Source organism: Pteropus medius, unplaced genomic scaffold (assembly GCF_902729225.1).
Source record: "Pteropus medius unplaced genomic scaffold, Ma_sr-lr_union100, whole genome shotgun sequence".
In the NCBI taxonomy this organism is placed as follows: Eukaryota; Metazoa; Chordata; class Mammalia; order Chiroptera; family Pteropodidae; genus Pteropus; species Pteropus medius.
In genome coordinates this window covers 7,666,275-7,681,174 of record NW_024346667.1, presented here as the reverse complement: position 1 = coordinate 7,681,174, position 14,900 = coordinate 7,666,275, and the positions used below count along the sequence as shown (strand labels likewise).

General features: G+C 30.8%; 1 protein-coding gene across 5 annotated transcripts in view; it reads right to left on the bottom strand.

Moving 5' to 3' along the window:
- The window catches only part of LRBA (LPS responsive beige-like anchor protein), a 549,008-nt gene that overhangs the window by 145,293 nt on the left and 388,815 nt on the right, over positions 1 to 14,900 (bottom strand). For all 5 annotated transcript variants that reach the window (XM_039875986.1, XM_039875985.1, XM_039875984.1 and 2 more), the window contains one exon: positions 14,749 to 14,861. In XM_039875986.1, coding sequence (XP_039731920.1) covers positions 14,749 to 14,861 — 113 coding nt within the window. The remainder of the gene's footprint in view (positions 1 to 14,748; positions 14,862 to 14,900) is intronic.

Genomic DNA, 14,900 nt, shown 5'->3' with positions numbered 1-14,900 from the left:
TTTTCTTAATAAATGGATCCCTTCATCATTATGTAATGTCCCTTTTTATACCTGGTAATATTCTATGTTACCTTTCCTGAGATTAATATAGCCATGATCGTGTAATTTTAATTATTACTTGCAGTATATTTTTCTTTCACGTTTTTAAAACCTACTTATGGCTTTATAGAAATAAAACAATTTTTTTTTAATAGAGTCTTTCTTTTATAGCCTATCTGATAATCTCTATGTTTGAACTGAGGTGTTAGATCATTTATATTTAATGAAATTTTGGCATAGTCAATTTAAATATACCATCTTGGTATCTGTTTTTCATTCTTCACATCAGTTCTTTCCACCTTGTCTCCCTGTATCTGCCTTCTTTTAGATTAAGTATTTTTATGATTCTATTTTATTTTCAGTATGGCTTATTATTTATACTTCTTTTTTAAAAGTTCAGTGGTTTTTTTATTGTTTGAAATAAACGTTTTTAACTTATGACAATCTATTCTCAAATTATATTATCTCACTTTATGTATAGTTTTTAAACCTTACAACAATATGTTCTTCTCTATTCCAGCCTTTGGAGCTATTGTTCTCATAAATTTTGCAGCTAAATATACTATAAACTCAATACATTGTTATTATTTTTGCTTTAAATAACCATCATTTAAAGCAGTAAAAATAAGAAAAATTATGTTTACCCTGAATGTTACCATGCCTAGTAATCTTTATTTCTTTGTATGGATATACATTTCAATCTATTATCATATTCCTTCTGTCTAAAAATCTTCATTAACATTTCTTGAAGTACATGTCTTCTGGCAGTTCTTTCATTTTTATTTTAATCTAACGAAAAGTATTTCACATTGTTTTTAAACAATATTTTCACTGGATATAGAATTCTAGATTGCCAGTTTTTCCCCCTTTAATGATGATTTTTCTACTGTCTTTGGCTAGCCTAGTTACAGTTGAAAAGTTTGAATTATTATCATTTTTTTTCTTTATATAATAATGTTTGTTCATTTTCATTTGGCTGTCATCAAGGTTTTATTCTTTATCTTTGGTTTTCAGCTATTTGACCGCTCTCTCTCTCTTTGTTGTTTTGTTTTCCTACTTTGAGTTTTTAGAGTGCCTCAAGTCTGTAGTTTCCATTTATTAATTTTGGAAATTGCTCATTCATTATTCATATAGTCTTTTGCTCTTTTGTCTTGATCTCTCTCCTGTGACTCCAGTTACACCTATATTAATGTCTTTGATTTTGTCCCATAGCTCTTGGCTACTTACTCAGTGCTCTTTGTTGTTTACTTTGTTCATCTTCTTCATTTTGAATTTCTGTTAACCTACGTATTCTGTCCTTAGCTATGCTTAGTCTAATCATTACCTCATCAAAATAATTCTTCACCTCTGAAATTTTTTCAAGCTTTTACATTCAATTTTTTTTTTATAGTTCCCAGCTCGGCTGAAATATCCCACCTATTCATGTAAGTTTTCTACCTTTTCCACTAGATCTTTTAGTATATGAATTAATTATTTTAAATAACTGTCTGATACCTCTAACCATCGCTAGTCTTTCTGAGACTAGTTCTTTTGATTGCTTTATCTCTTCGTAATGAGTCATTTTTTTCTTAGTATTTTAAGTGTCTCATAGTTTTTGTGTGAATGCCAGTAGAGATGGGTTGCAAAGACCCTCTTTATGAATAAGGTCACATACGCAGGTACTGTGGGTTAGGACTTCAACATATCTTTTTGGAAGGCACAAATTAACTCACAACATATACTCCAAAACAAATGTTGAAAATACATAAAACAAAAACATTGATAGAAATTTAAAGAAACAGACGCATATTTAAATTATAGTTGGAGACTTCAACACTTCTCTCTCAGTAATCAATAGAAGTAGATAGAAAATCAGTAAGGATATAGAAGATATGAATGATACTATCAACCAATTTTACCTAACTGACATGTGTAGAACACTTAACCCAACACATGAATATGTATTCTTTTCAAGTGCACATGGAGCATTACCAATACAGACCATGTTCAGAGACATAAGCCAGACTTCAACTAATTTAAAAGGATTGAAAGCATGTAAAGCATGTTCTCCAATCATACTGGAATTAAACTAGAAATCAACAAGAGAAAGACATCTGACAGATCCCTAAATCTGTGGAAATTAAACAACACTGTTCTAAATGATCCATGGGTCAAAGAAAAAGTCACAAGGAAAATAATATTTTGAATAGAATAACAATGAAGATACAATATATAAAAATTTGTTGGACCCTGCAAATCAGTGCTTTGAGAAAAATCTGTACCATCAAATGCTTATGTCAGAAAGAAAAAGAGATCTCAAATCAACAGTTTAAGCTTCCACCTTAAGAAACTAAAAGAGAAATTACATCCAAATCAAATAGAAAGAAAACTAGTAAAGAAATTAAGATCACTGAAACTGAAAACAGAAAAGCAATAGAAAAATAAAATTTAGAGCCAGGCTGATCGGGGGGGAGGAACGAGACAAATTAGCAATATCAAGAATGAAAAAAGGGACAACTTAGATGAAATAAATTCTGTGAAAAATTCAGATAATTAATGCTCATTAAATAACAAAGAAACATGAATAGCTCTATATCTATTACTGAAAATTAAGTGAAACTTCAAATGAAACTTTAAAAAATAAAGAAATAAAACTCCTGGCCTCAAATGGTTTCACTGATGAAGTCTAACAAAAATTGAAGAATGAAATAATAATATTCCTATAAAATCTTTTCCAGGAAATAAGACAAAATAACTTCAAAACACATTTTGTCATGCCAGCATTACCTGATGCCAAAACTAGACAGACATTACACACCAATATCCTTCATGAACGCATATACATAAACTCGTAAGAAAATATTAGCACATCAAATCTAGCCATTTATTAAAAGCAAAATACATCATGATTAAGCATGATTTATCTCAGTCATGAACCAATCCAAAACGAACCAATATAAAATTCACTGTACTAACAAATTAAAAAAGAAAAATCATATGATTATCTTCAGAAAAACCATTTGGTAAAATTCAACATCCAATTATGATGAAAACACGTAACAAATTAGGAATAGAAGATAACTTCTTCAACCTGATAAAGGGCATCTATGAAAAACCCATAGCTAATATCATACTTTATGATAAAAGACTAAGTGCTTTTCCCCAAAGACAAGACACTCTCAGCACTTCTAGTCAACATTGCATAATGCAGTAAGTATTCATTCGGATATGATATATTCATTTATATAGAAAGTCCCAAAAAAGTATACAGAAAGGCTACTAGTATGAATATTTGAGTCTAACAAGGTTGCAAAATACAAGGTCAGTATATTATTTCTTTATACTAGTACTGAACAATTGGAATTGAAAATTTTCTAACTATTAAAATCATGACATGTTTAAGGCTAATTTAACAAAATATATACAAGAATTGTATGCTAAAATCTACAAAACAGAGAGAAACTAAATAAATAGAAGATAAACCATATTTGTGGACTGGGAGATTCAATATTGCTAATATACGATTTTTAGCAAAAATGGTCAACCAATTAAATGTTATCTCAATCAAACTCTCCTTAGGATTGACAAACTGATTCCCAAATTTATATGGGAAAAAGCAGAAGACCTGCCGTATTCAAAATAATTCTGAAAAAGAAGAACGTAGTTGGAGGATTCATGTGACCTGATGTTATGTCTTACTCTAAAGCTACAGTATCCAAAACAGTGTGATACCGATATAAGCATAGATGTCCCAATTGAGAGAACAAAATTGAAAGTCTAGAAATAGACACACATATATGGCCAATTTGTTTCCAACAAAGATGCCAATACAGTTCATGAGAAAAGATAGTCTTTTCAACAAATAGTGTTGAAAGAACTGGACTTCCATTTCTAAAACATTAACCTTAACCCTTATCTTGCACCTATAATACATTATAGATAAAAAATAAGCAGCAGCAGCAGCCACAATATGAGTGTAATAATTATATTTAAAACAATTGTTTTTAGAAAAGCCAAATCACTGTTGGATAATAATAAGCATGCAGTCATCTAAATAAATCAGCAGCTTTTAACTTCTCCAGTAAGACAGTCTCTCATATATATGTTCATATATGAATTCTCTTGTAATAAACCTACAGTCTGTTTCAAGTGACCAGAGTCCATAGGTTGGAAAAATCACATCTCTCTTCCTATGAGTAAGAACTACTTACAGTGTTTTTAATACTAACTTATCTTTATCCCCTTTCTTTTTGTTTTTGGTACTATACATTTTTAAGCCTAAATGTAAGATTTCATATTTTATCGTTGTATTTAACTTGAATATTTTATGTTATTTCATTCTTCCAAAATGATTTAAAATTTTGTATTTTAATTATGCAAAGCAAGCTTCATGATCAAATCTGTAATATTAGTGAAACTGTCGAATAAATCAGGGCCTAGCAAAGAATCCTAGAAAGATGCCTTAAAGAGGGTGATACCTCATGTTTATAAAGGGCACTAAACAGTGGGGTTGTAAATGATTTGAACAGTTCTTAATGCAACTAGTATCTTTTAATCTATAATGTCTCAATGTCTCAAAGCTACCACTTGGACTTTCAAATCATTTGCTCGGATATGTCACAGTAGATCTATAACTTCCCCATTTTATTAACCTAATCAAAACTAGTATTTGTTTTTGCTGTTTTATTTTTTAATTATAGTTGGAATACAGGGAAACATATTTTTAAAGTAAGTTAATGTAGTTTAACAGGATATATTTCTTAGTAAAACTCTCATTTTCTTTTCTTCCTTCATTTAAAAAAAGGTATCTATTTAATTGTCTATTCTAGTGTACATATTGGGTTAATTATACCTATTGCTTTTATTATCAGAATTCAGCCCTCTTCCACTTTCAAAAACTTGGTTTACATTATAAATCACGGACTCAACAAAAATCCCGTTTCTGAAAGTGGGATAGTCTAGAATTAAGTCATATAGAAATAAAATGTTTCTGATTATTCTATAAATGGTTCACATGCAGCATGCATTTAGTAATAAAACTTTAAAAACAGAGATTATTTCATTCACTTTTGTCTCTAGCACAGTCTTTAGAATAACATCTGCAAAAGGCGCCCAGCAAATATTTCATAATCAATTATTTGAAAAACCTATTCATTCAATATAAACAGAGTACTACTATAAACAGGTGTTTATGTTGAATAAGCGTGCTTATTCAAATGGACTTTGAGAATAAAGAATTGGATAGGAATGTGAACATGTGACTAAAAGATAAGTTAATACACTACCCACTGTAAAAAAGTATACTACATATTCACATAAAGTAAATTTTGAATATCACAAGGAAACATAAGACCGAGAAGTTGACAAACACAAGCATATAAAGAAAGCTACAAAGGTTTGAAGGTTTTTGAAATGTCTTCTTACCACATTTACTTTCTACAAAGAGAAAACAAAAACAAAAACAAAAAACACCACCACCACCCCAGCCTGAAATCAAAGGTATAGTACCAGTACTTAATAAAGTAAAAAAAAAATTTTTGGTGACTTGAAATCAGTTTTTATGTAAATTCATGGTAAGTATATATGTTCCCTACTCTGAATCTACCCAAGTTAGTACACCCAGCACTGAGAAAATAGGAAGTATTATGGGATAAAACTGGTAATGCTATGTAAATAAAACAATTCATTCATAAATAATAATAAATGGTCAATCTACACCATAGTAACTTAGGATGATTAGTGAATAAATACTTAACTTTGAGAAGGATTACTGACTGGCAGTGTGTTGCTGGTATATGTCAGGATTATTCATCACTCTGACAGTAATATTAACCACAATCCATTTCAGTTACTTCGGTTTATCATTTTCTGCCTAATGTTAAAAAACAATGTCATTGAAGGCTGCTTAAATAAAGCGCAAGGTTAACCTCTGTTAGAGTCATTTAAAAACTTCTGCTAGAAAGTAACTTCTAGTAGAAAACCGAATATGCTGTACAGATTGCTAATACTTAACGTAAGTCTAAAAAACAGTCACACAAAACAGACTGTTTTCTTAATTTAAAAACAAAACTTCAGCAAATCTTTTAAATGCACTACATACATATGTCCTTCTCTCTTTCCCTCTCTCCATAGATATATATTTTTTTCACACTTTGCTAAACTTAATTTTTAATCTAAAGAGTTGCACAGCCATATGTTGCATATCTACATTTTAAACTAAATAAATCATATGTACAATAAAGTTTAAAAAGGACAGTGTACCTATGAAAAATTTTCTTCAGTATTACATAGCATTATATAATACAATATATAAAATATTATAGTTTGCTATATATGATCCCCCAAATTAATGTGTTAGAGGTCCCTTACTAATAAATGGAGTCAGACTGACACAAGTCTATCTAAATCTAAAGATTTCCTATTCTGGTCCTCTAATTTTATCTTTCTGGGCTACAAAATGATATCTTTCATATCATTTTGATGTGCCTTTTAGAAAATATCTGCATATACATTCTACTTTCTATGGTGCCATCATTTTTTCTATTAATGCAATAGTTTTCCCTTATCATTGTCAGAGTATTTATTCCTGTTTTGTCTTTAAGGCTTCTTCTGTTTCCTAAATTCTATTTTTTCCCTAGTTATTTTAGTTTTACTCTTTGTTGTCTTTCACATTGGAGATTCTTTACATGTATGATAACACTTGGTTATACCTTCATTTTTAAAAATGAAGCATAAAAAAATAAATGGAGTTTCAGATACAAAAATAAATAAATAAAAACAATGCTTGAGAAAGCTGATAGAAGTACATGGAGCATCAGTAGCAATGTGAACTGGCAGATTTTACTGAAGGGAAGTGAGGTGAACTCAAATAGAATCCCTAAATGTTAGTATTTCTTAGGTCTTCCCTCTTGAATCAGTCAATATACCCAGAGAATAATAAAATCTTCTGTCTTACAAGGTGGGGCTGGGATAAGCCTGCCTGCCAGAATTCTGATAGCATGACAGCCAAGAGGTCTGGGGGTCTTCACCGTTCAGTACTTAAAGATTTCAGTTAATCCTCCTGTTTTCCATTCCTCACCTTCGACTTTGCCTCTGCTGTTCTTGGTGTTCTCAAATCAGAAACTTCTCTGGAACAATTTCTCCAAAAACTAAACCTCTTGCCTTTTGCCCAGATAAAAGGAAGAGTAGTTGGATTTTAGAAAGAAGTGGCTATGAATGCAAGTATTCAATCTAAAATATTCTTTCTGGTCATACTTAAAATCTACCTGTTCAAGAACAGGCACAGATGTAAGATCAAATCCTTAACGCCTGGAAATGTGTGACTTTGAAGAGTTGTTTAACTTCATCACATCTTAGTTTTCTTATCTATAAAATAAAGATAAAAACATTCCTTACAGTGTTGGTGAGGGACTTAAAGGAGAGAGCATATGGAAGATCTCCATTAAGTGGAAGGCACCTACTGGAGCTTCTCTCCCAACCCCTACAAATAAATTCTAACCTATCCCAATATCATTCTTCTGCTTATTAGACTGTAAATTCCCCAAGACCAGGGAATGCAATTTATACCAAAATCCCTAAAAGCAATGTGAATAGAAAAGCATTCCTATTTGATGCCTAGATTAAAATATTTTTAATATATTTTGTCAGCCGATAAAAAATATTCAAGTGTGGAGATTTTTAAATTTTTTTTTGAGCATTTATATTTTACTTAAGCACTTTAAGAACCATTACTTGCTGCTGTAATATCGTAAGGTTTGTTTTTTTAAGTCTAAATTCCTTTGGTTTGACTGAAGCCCAATAGATAGAAAAACAAAGTGAAAGTTATAACACCCATCATATTTAAAAAATATTGTCTTCACCCCAAAAAGAGTGTTCCTTTCCCTCTGTGACATCTAGATGGTATACTGATTCCCGGTATATCTGTTACAGAACAGACTAAAAGGACTGGCATTCGTCAGAAACAGCACTTAAAACTTAAAGAGATAAAGAAGTGTTGTCTGATCAACAACAGTTAAATGTCGGTAGTCAATTCCAGGTCAAGATGCATGCAGTATATTAAATGTGTGTTAGGGAAAAATATCTCACATATTAAAATACACAACCAAATAGTGTGTTAGGGAGAAATATCTCACATATAAAAATACGCAACTAAATAGTAGAAGATAAATGAGACCATGAGAGAAAATCACCTACATTTTCCTTAAAGTGAGAGAGAGAAAAAAATAAATCCACTAAGGACAAACAATAGCAACTCATCAGCCAGGGAATGAATTCAGGAAAACTTGGTCACTCAGTTCTCTTCAGTTATCTGAGAATTTACTCTTTAGAAACATTTTGATCCAGATTAGGGCAATGGAAGCTGCTAGTTTAATAGAGTGTGAATGGTACAGCACTGTAACATTTTTTTTTTGTATGTGTTTTTTGTTTGTTTGTTTTGTTTTGTTTTTTAAAGAAGAAACTATGACTTATTGGGGCCTAGACCAAAATGTAAAATTCAGTTTGAATATCTGATGATAGTCAACTTTCCTCAGATGCCTATACCGCATGGCAGGAATCAGGTCTCAGTGCAAGTTCATTTTTCCCTAACGTTTACTTTTCTTGTTTCTGCACTCTGAACCAAAATAACAGCTCACATTGTGTTTCTAGTCTAAAGTTGAAAACCAGATAGTTTTTCTTTGCCCTCTACTTCAAATTCTCCTTCGGTATCTTCCTTCATTTTAAGAATTGAGCTCTAATTATTAAAAAATAAAATACTTGCTTATACTTTGGCTATTCCTGGTTTTTCCCGATTTTTAGTTCATTGTTTAGTAGGATAGTTAACTACCTGACTTTATTATTTCAAATCTCCAGAAACTGAGAGTTCCTGGCAAACAATATTATTTAATAAACCATCAATAAATTTAAAAAAATGAATTCTTGAGTAGTGACATCAGGTAATCTCTAGTTTTAACCAAACATTCAGCTTCCCCCCGCCCCAGATTTTTCATAACACAGGCTTAGTCAAAAAAGCTTGGAGCAAACGAACAGAAAAAAAACGGCTTCAAGCAGAACCTGGGACAAACATACCAAAAGCAGGCAATTTGGAAAAGCTTTCCTTTCTTTCCTTTTTCAAGCAACAGAATGCTGGTTATATTTTACCATATATTTCTCATCATGAGAGGTGAAACGCAACTTGATAAAATAATATTAAAACAGACACAGTAACTGATGCCAAAGTAGAAGGCTGAGCATAGCTTACCACAGTGTTTCTCAAACTTTCTGAGCCAAAATTCATAGTAAGAAATGTTACTTTAAATCATACCAGTGAACACATGTATGTACACTGGTATGCAGACACACCCCTTGTAAGCAGAAGATTTGTACATGATACATATTGATGTTTTCTTTTTTAATGTAATGCTATGATATTCAAATCATTTTTTAAAGTGCTAGCTGTGAGCTGCATTTTGAGAAACACTGGCCTGGTGTTTAAATTCTGGTTCCACCCACAAGCTACTTAACTCTGTGCAACTTGTGCAAGCTTGTGGTGCCTCAGTTTCTGCCTCTGTAGAAGATGATAATGTTAACTATTTTAAAAGGTCTTTGTGAGGATTAAAAGTGTTAACACATGTAATATACTTAGATATGAGCCTGACATATATTAAGTACTCAGTAAATATTAGTTAACAGTAATAAAATGAGATGTTTACCTTCCAAAATTCATAGCTGAGTTTTCATTTGTAAGTGAATGGTTATCAACTGCATTTCAATTAAAGACCATACTTGTTTTTTGAAATATGTATCCAGATTATAGCACATATACACATTCAATATTCCAAAATAGCTATGCTGATCAATTAGAAGAGAAATAAGCGCCTCAGATTTTCTTGGTTTTTCTTCCTTTAAAAAATTGGTTTACACAATCAATCTCCTACTAAGGAAAAAATAAATAAAAGTAGTAGAGAAAATCTTCCTAATATACAAAGGAAGCCCTGGTACTGAAACACTCCACCACTGTAATTGCATTTATGGTATGGCATTTTGTAAATATATTCCTGCTCTAATATAATTTCTTATAAAAAAAAAAGAAAGAAAATGTTGATTATTTCTTTCAAGAAGGCTGTTAAAATTCAAAAGTCAATGTGTACTTATAAAATATAGATTAATGTCACTCCAAAGTCTATGCATAGTTAGATCTGTCTTCTCATCAGTCAGAATTTTACACCACTGATGAAACAACTGAGGAAGTAGAGGGTAAAAAAATCAACTTCGAAATTGATCCTTATTTTTTTTTCAGCTTTGAAAGAATAAATTAAACTATTATGTTCAATAAGTATTTTCTCAGTACAAGGTTTAATTTTCATCATATTTTTCAGATTAAAGTAGATTTGATTTCCTAAAAGACTGACAATACTAATTTGTAAATATTATAAGGAGAATTGTACATAGAATACAATGCTGTAACTTCAAGAAGACATTTTTAACATTGTTCTATTCAGATTTTCTCTTTTCTGAAAGAATGATCAGAAAAATAATACAAAAAAAGGGTGTTAATTCAGCTTCTGAAAGAAAATTCCCTATGCAATGTGGAAAAGATTACCAAATAAAATTGTAGCTTTATATCAAAGCTACTAAAATCCCTCTGAAAACCAGCTTTGGGGAAATTACAGGGACATAAATATGCATAAATAATTCAATACATTTGAAAGCTAGTCAGGCTGTATTATCTATTTAAGAATGGAGATAAGATCTATTTACAATTTAAATTAATCTTTACACACAATGTTTTCTTCAATTTTATAAGTTTATTTAAACAAACAGTAATGTTTACTAAATGTACACTATGGGACAAATTTTCATAGAATTCTATTATAATCACTCATATAAATACAGCTCATTTCATGTATGAAAAACATTCCTGAAAATATGTGTATGAACAGATATTTGAAAACTGAATCACACTGTTTAACATCATGGCAAATTTTAATACCAACAGGAATGAGATACTTTTATAAACAATTACCTCTATTTTATACTTGCAAAGTACAATTCTCAAATACCTAATATGCTTGCTTATTTCACTAAAAATAAAAATAATGTAGTTAATTCCAAACTCACTTATTCCATCAATATTTAATGTAAACAACTAGTACTAGCAGAATTCCATTTTTGTGAACTTGAATGACTTTTGTAGCCTTTGAGCTACTGCTGCTTTATAAGTAAGGATATCTTAGCTATAAGATATATGGCTGAGTGTTATAGCTCCCTGCTGCTTCCCAGTCCTTCTACTTAGCACTACTGTTCACTATTCAACTGGTTGAAAGTTCTCTTTATAAATAATTCTTCCTTGGCCCAAAGTACAAATCGTTCACAAAATCTCTCAAAATATAAAAATGGATACAGGTAAAGGCACTAAATGACAAAAATGAATATTTTCATGTCTTTGTATAGTGGATATAAACATACAAGAATGAAGATTAATGAAAGCAACTCTTGTTTTGATATTGAAGCCAGGCTCTCCCCTTTTTACTTTTAATCAAACAAAATTAAAAAAGAAAAAGAAAGAAAGAAAAGAAAGAAAATTACTATTGGTGATTTAGTGGGGCATAAAAAAATAGCCTTATTTATCATACAGAGAAGATAACTTATAAGGGCATTAGTTAAAACAGTATTTTACCCACCCAACGAAAGAATTTGGCGAGTTCCTTAGAAACAGCTATCACATACAAATACAATTCGATTTTAATAAAGGATTCCGTTTAGCTGGCAAATAATTTATAATAGCATTTTGCTAATATTATTTCTATGAATTCGCATAATGAAAACATCATGCAACCTACGTTAAAAAAACTGTTTTGGAGGTTTTCTTCTGGTGAGGTGAGATTTTTAGTGGAGGCAGTCGGCAAGGACAGTGCTACGGGGAGCTAACAGGGTTACAGGAGTTGTTGTTCAGGGACAATGATGGCAGAAGACAGAAATACAGCCTCACTAGAAACATCTAATTACCCTCCCACTTATCACCATTAGTAACTGTTCCATCAAGAAAGAAACATGCACCCTGTCCACAGTCCATCTTACTATCCATTACATCTTGAAGAATCTACAAAAAAATCCTCTAAAGCACAAAAATGTCTTAATAAGCTATGTGTTTAAACAGAAGTCCAAACTGAAGAACTCAGTTGAGGGCAAAAAAAGGCAATTCTAGGATTCTGGAAAGGTTATTTATTTAAATCTAATTTATTTTGTGAAGCAAAATTTACATTTTAACAAATTAATGAAAAAATGAGATTTTTACTTTTATATACATAAAATTCAAATAATAGAGAGAGTAGGATATAATAGCCTGAGTATAGTTGTCCAGATTTTATTATTGACCTATTGCGTGGCTCACAATACAAGTCAAGCTAATATAGTCCTCATTTATTAAACTAGAGAGAGTTCTATAGATTCCAGTAAAATACTACAGAGTCTTAGAGCTAATATCTAAATGTAAGAATTTCCCATTTTTTAAAAAGAAAAAAAAAGCAAAAATAAAAAACAAAATATTTTATTTATTTATTCCTCACAGTCATCTGGGAAATTCTGCTGAGCCAGCTTAATAGACAAAGGAACCTAATAGACAAAGGGAAGTATCTCGTTATAGAATGATTCCCAATAATAAATGGAATAGAAGTGACAATTTAAATATCATTTTGCAATCTTTACCAAGCTAATTAATCTAAGCATTAAATATCAATGTCTGCTAACATCACACAAAAAAAGTAAAGTACATATCGCATGCCCTTGACAGAGGAACACAAAAACTTCCCACAAAGCAGTCTTTCCCAAAATACCTAATCTGAATTCCATCAACCTCCGGAAACAACTATCAATTTATAAGAAATATAGACAACAAAGGAACTTTTTAGACTATCCCACAGGGATGCAATAAGCAAAATCTACACAATACGTTTCTTCAACTAATAAATCAGGAAAAAAAGTGAAAGAGAAATCTACAGAATAGAGACTTTAAGAGATGAATCAACTGACTGCAATATATGGTCTTTAGTAGAATCCTGACTTGAATAAACAAATTAAAAAGAATTTTGAAAGTTGTAATTTAATTGGAAATGTGATACCTACTGGATAGTTGATGATATTAAGAAATTTTTAAGAAATTATTGTTAACATTTTAGGTTTGCTAATGGTATTATAGCTGTTTTAAAAGGAGACCTTAGTTTACAGAAGTCCATATTGAAATATTCATTAATGTAATCTGATGTTTAAGATTTGCTTCAAAGTAATATGGGAAGGAGGAAAGGAAATAAGAGTAACGATAAAATACAAGTAATCATGAGCTGATAATTGTTGAAGCAGAGTGGTTGGTAGATGGGAATTTATTATGCTATTTGTCTATTTTTGTGTACACTTTAAATTCTACATAAAAGACCTAAAAAGAAAAGCATATAAACTTTATTTTATATGACAAAATGATGGTTTAGAATATTCTATTTATTGATACTCCAAGACAGAAAGTTTTTTTTTTTTTACCAAGTTTTATTTATTTTTTAAACATTTTATTTATTTTCCCCTCTCCCCTCTAGTAATCACTAGAGGAAAGGAAGTTCTTGAAGAATACCTAAAGATATAAGAAAACACTTATAGAAAGTTAAAAAACCTGTGTGTGTGTTATAACGTGATTATTCCTTATTGATACATGGTAAATTAAGAGTAATTTTTATTTTACTTACATGTTTTATACTTAAAAACCTAATAGAGTTAATATTACTATTTCATAAATTGGGGAAAAGCCATAAATATTTTATTATTTAATTCATTTAACACTTATTGACTGGCAGACCTTGTGCTAGGCATGAGAGAAATAATGGTGAACAAGAACTCTATCATTATGGAGCTTAGTGGGGGAGAAAGAAGAAGCAAAACAAGTAGGTAGAAGCACATGTAAAATGCAGGATATTTTAGGTGTTCTACAAGAAAGGAAGAGCAGAATATCAGGGAAGGAAGGTAATCAGTAATGGGCTCTATGTAGAGGTGACCTAAAGGCAGAGAAAGTCAGCCGCTCACAAAGTAGAGAGACAAACATTAAAGGCAGCGAAAACAAAGCTCTGAATTGGGAAAGATGTATTCTGCATTCAATGATAAGTTAAGAAAACTTTAAACACTGGATTTATGTGATTCAAAATTAGATTTAAGAAGGATCCACTTTGTTGTAGTGAGAAAAGGATGAGAGAAGGGCAAGAGGCCGCAGGGAGGTCAATTAGGAGACCTGAAGTAGTACAGGGTTACTTGTCCCTTTATGAGAGTACTGGTGAGAAGTTGTCATGATTTTCTTTATACATTTTTATCAAATATTAACACCCTTATAAGAGGTTGATATTTAGGAATAATGTCTTTTTCAATGTATATGGAAAAAAATACATAATACTTTTAATTGCTATCAAGTTTTTTGTGCACATTAAATCTGAAAAAACATTTAAAAAATAAATAGAGAATGCAGTCAGCAGTAATGTAATTGCTATGTGTAGAACCAGGGGGAAGATAATCAGGGGGATCGTTTCATAAACTACATAAATGTCTAATCAATGTACTGTACACTGGACTAATAAAATAAAATGCTAAAAAGAACCTCAAAAAATATAAAAGTTATACTGATATCTAAAAGATTTTTAAAAACTAATGTGAAAATTAAAAATAACCAATATATTTTTAAATGCAAGACAATTATATTTCAGATGATTACTGAGAAATTACCTTGGACAAATCTCTGAAGTTACTTGGCAAAGTAAGATCCAATTCTTCTGATTCATAATTAGTGATGACCCAGGGAAATACTGGGTACTGATTTAAGTCATTGTAACTTCGTCCTAGGAGGGAAACAAATGTCAGTCAATCTGGAATAATAA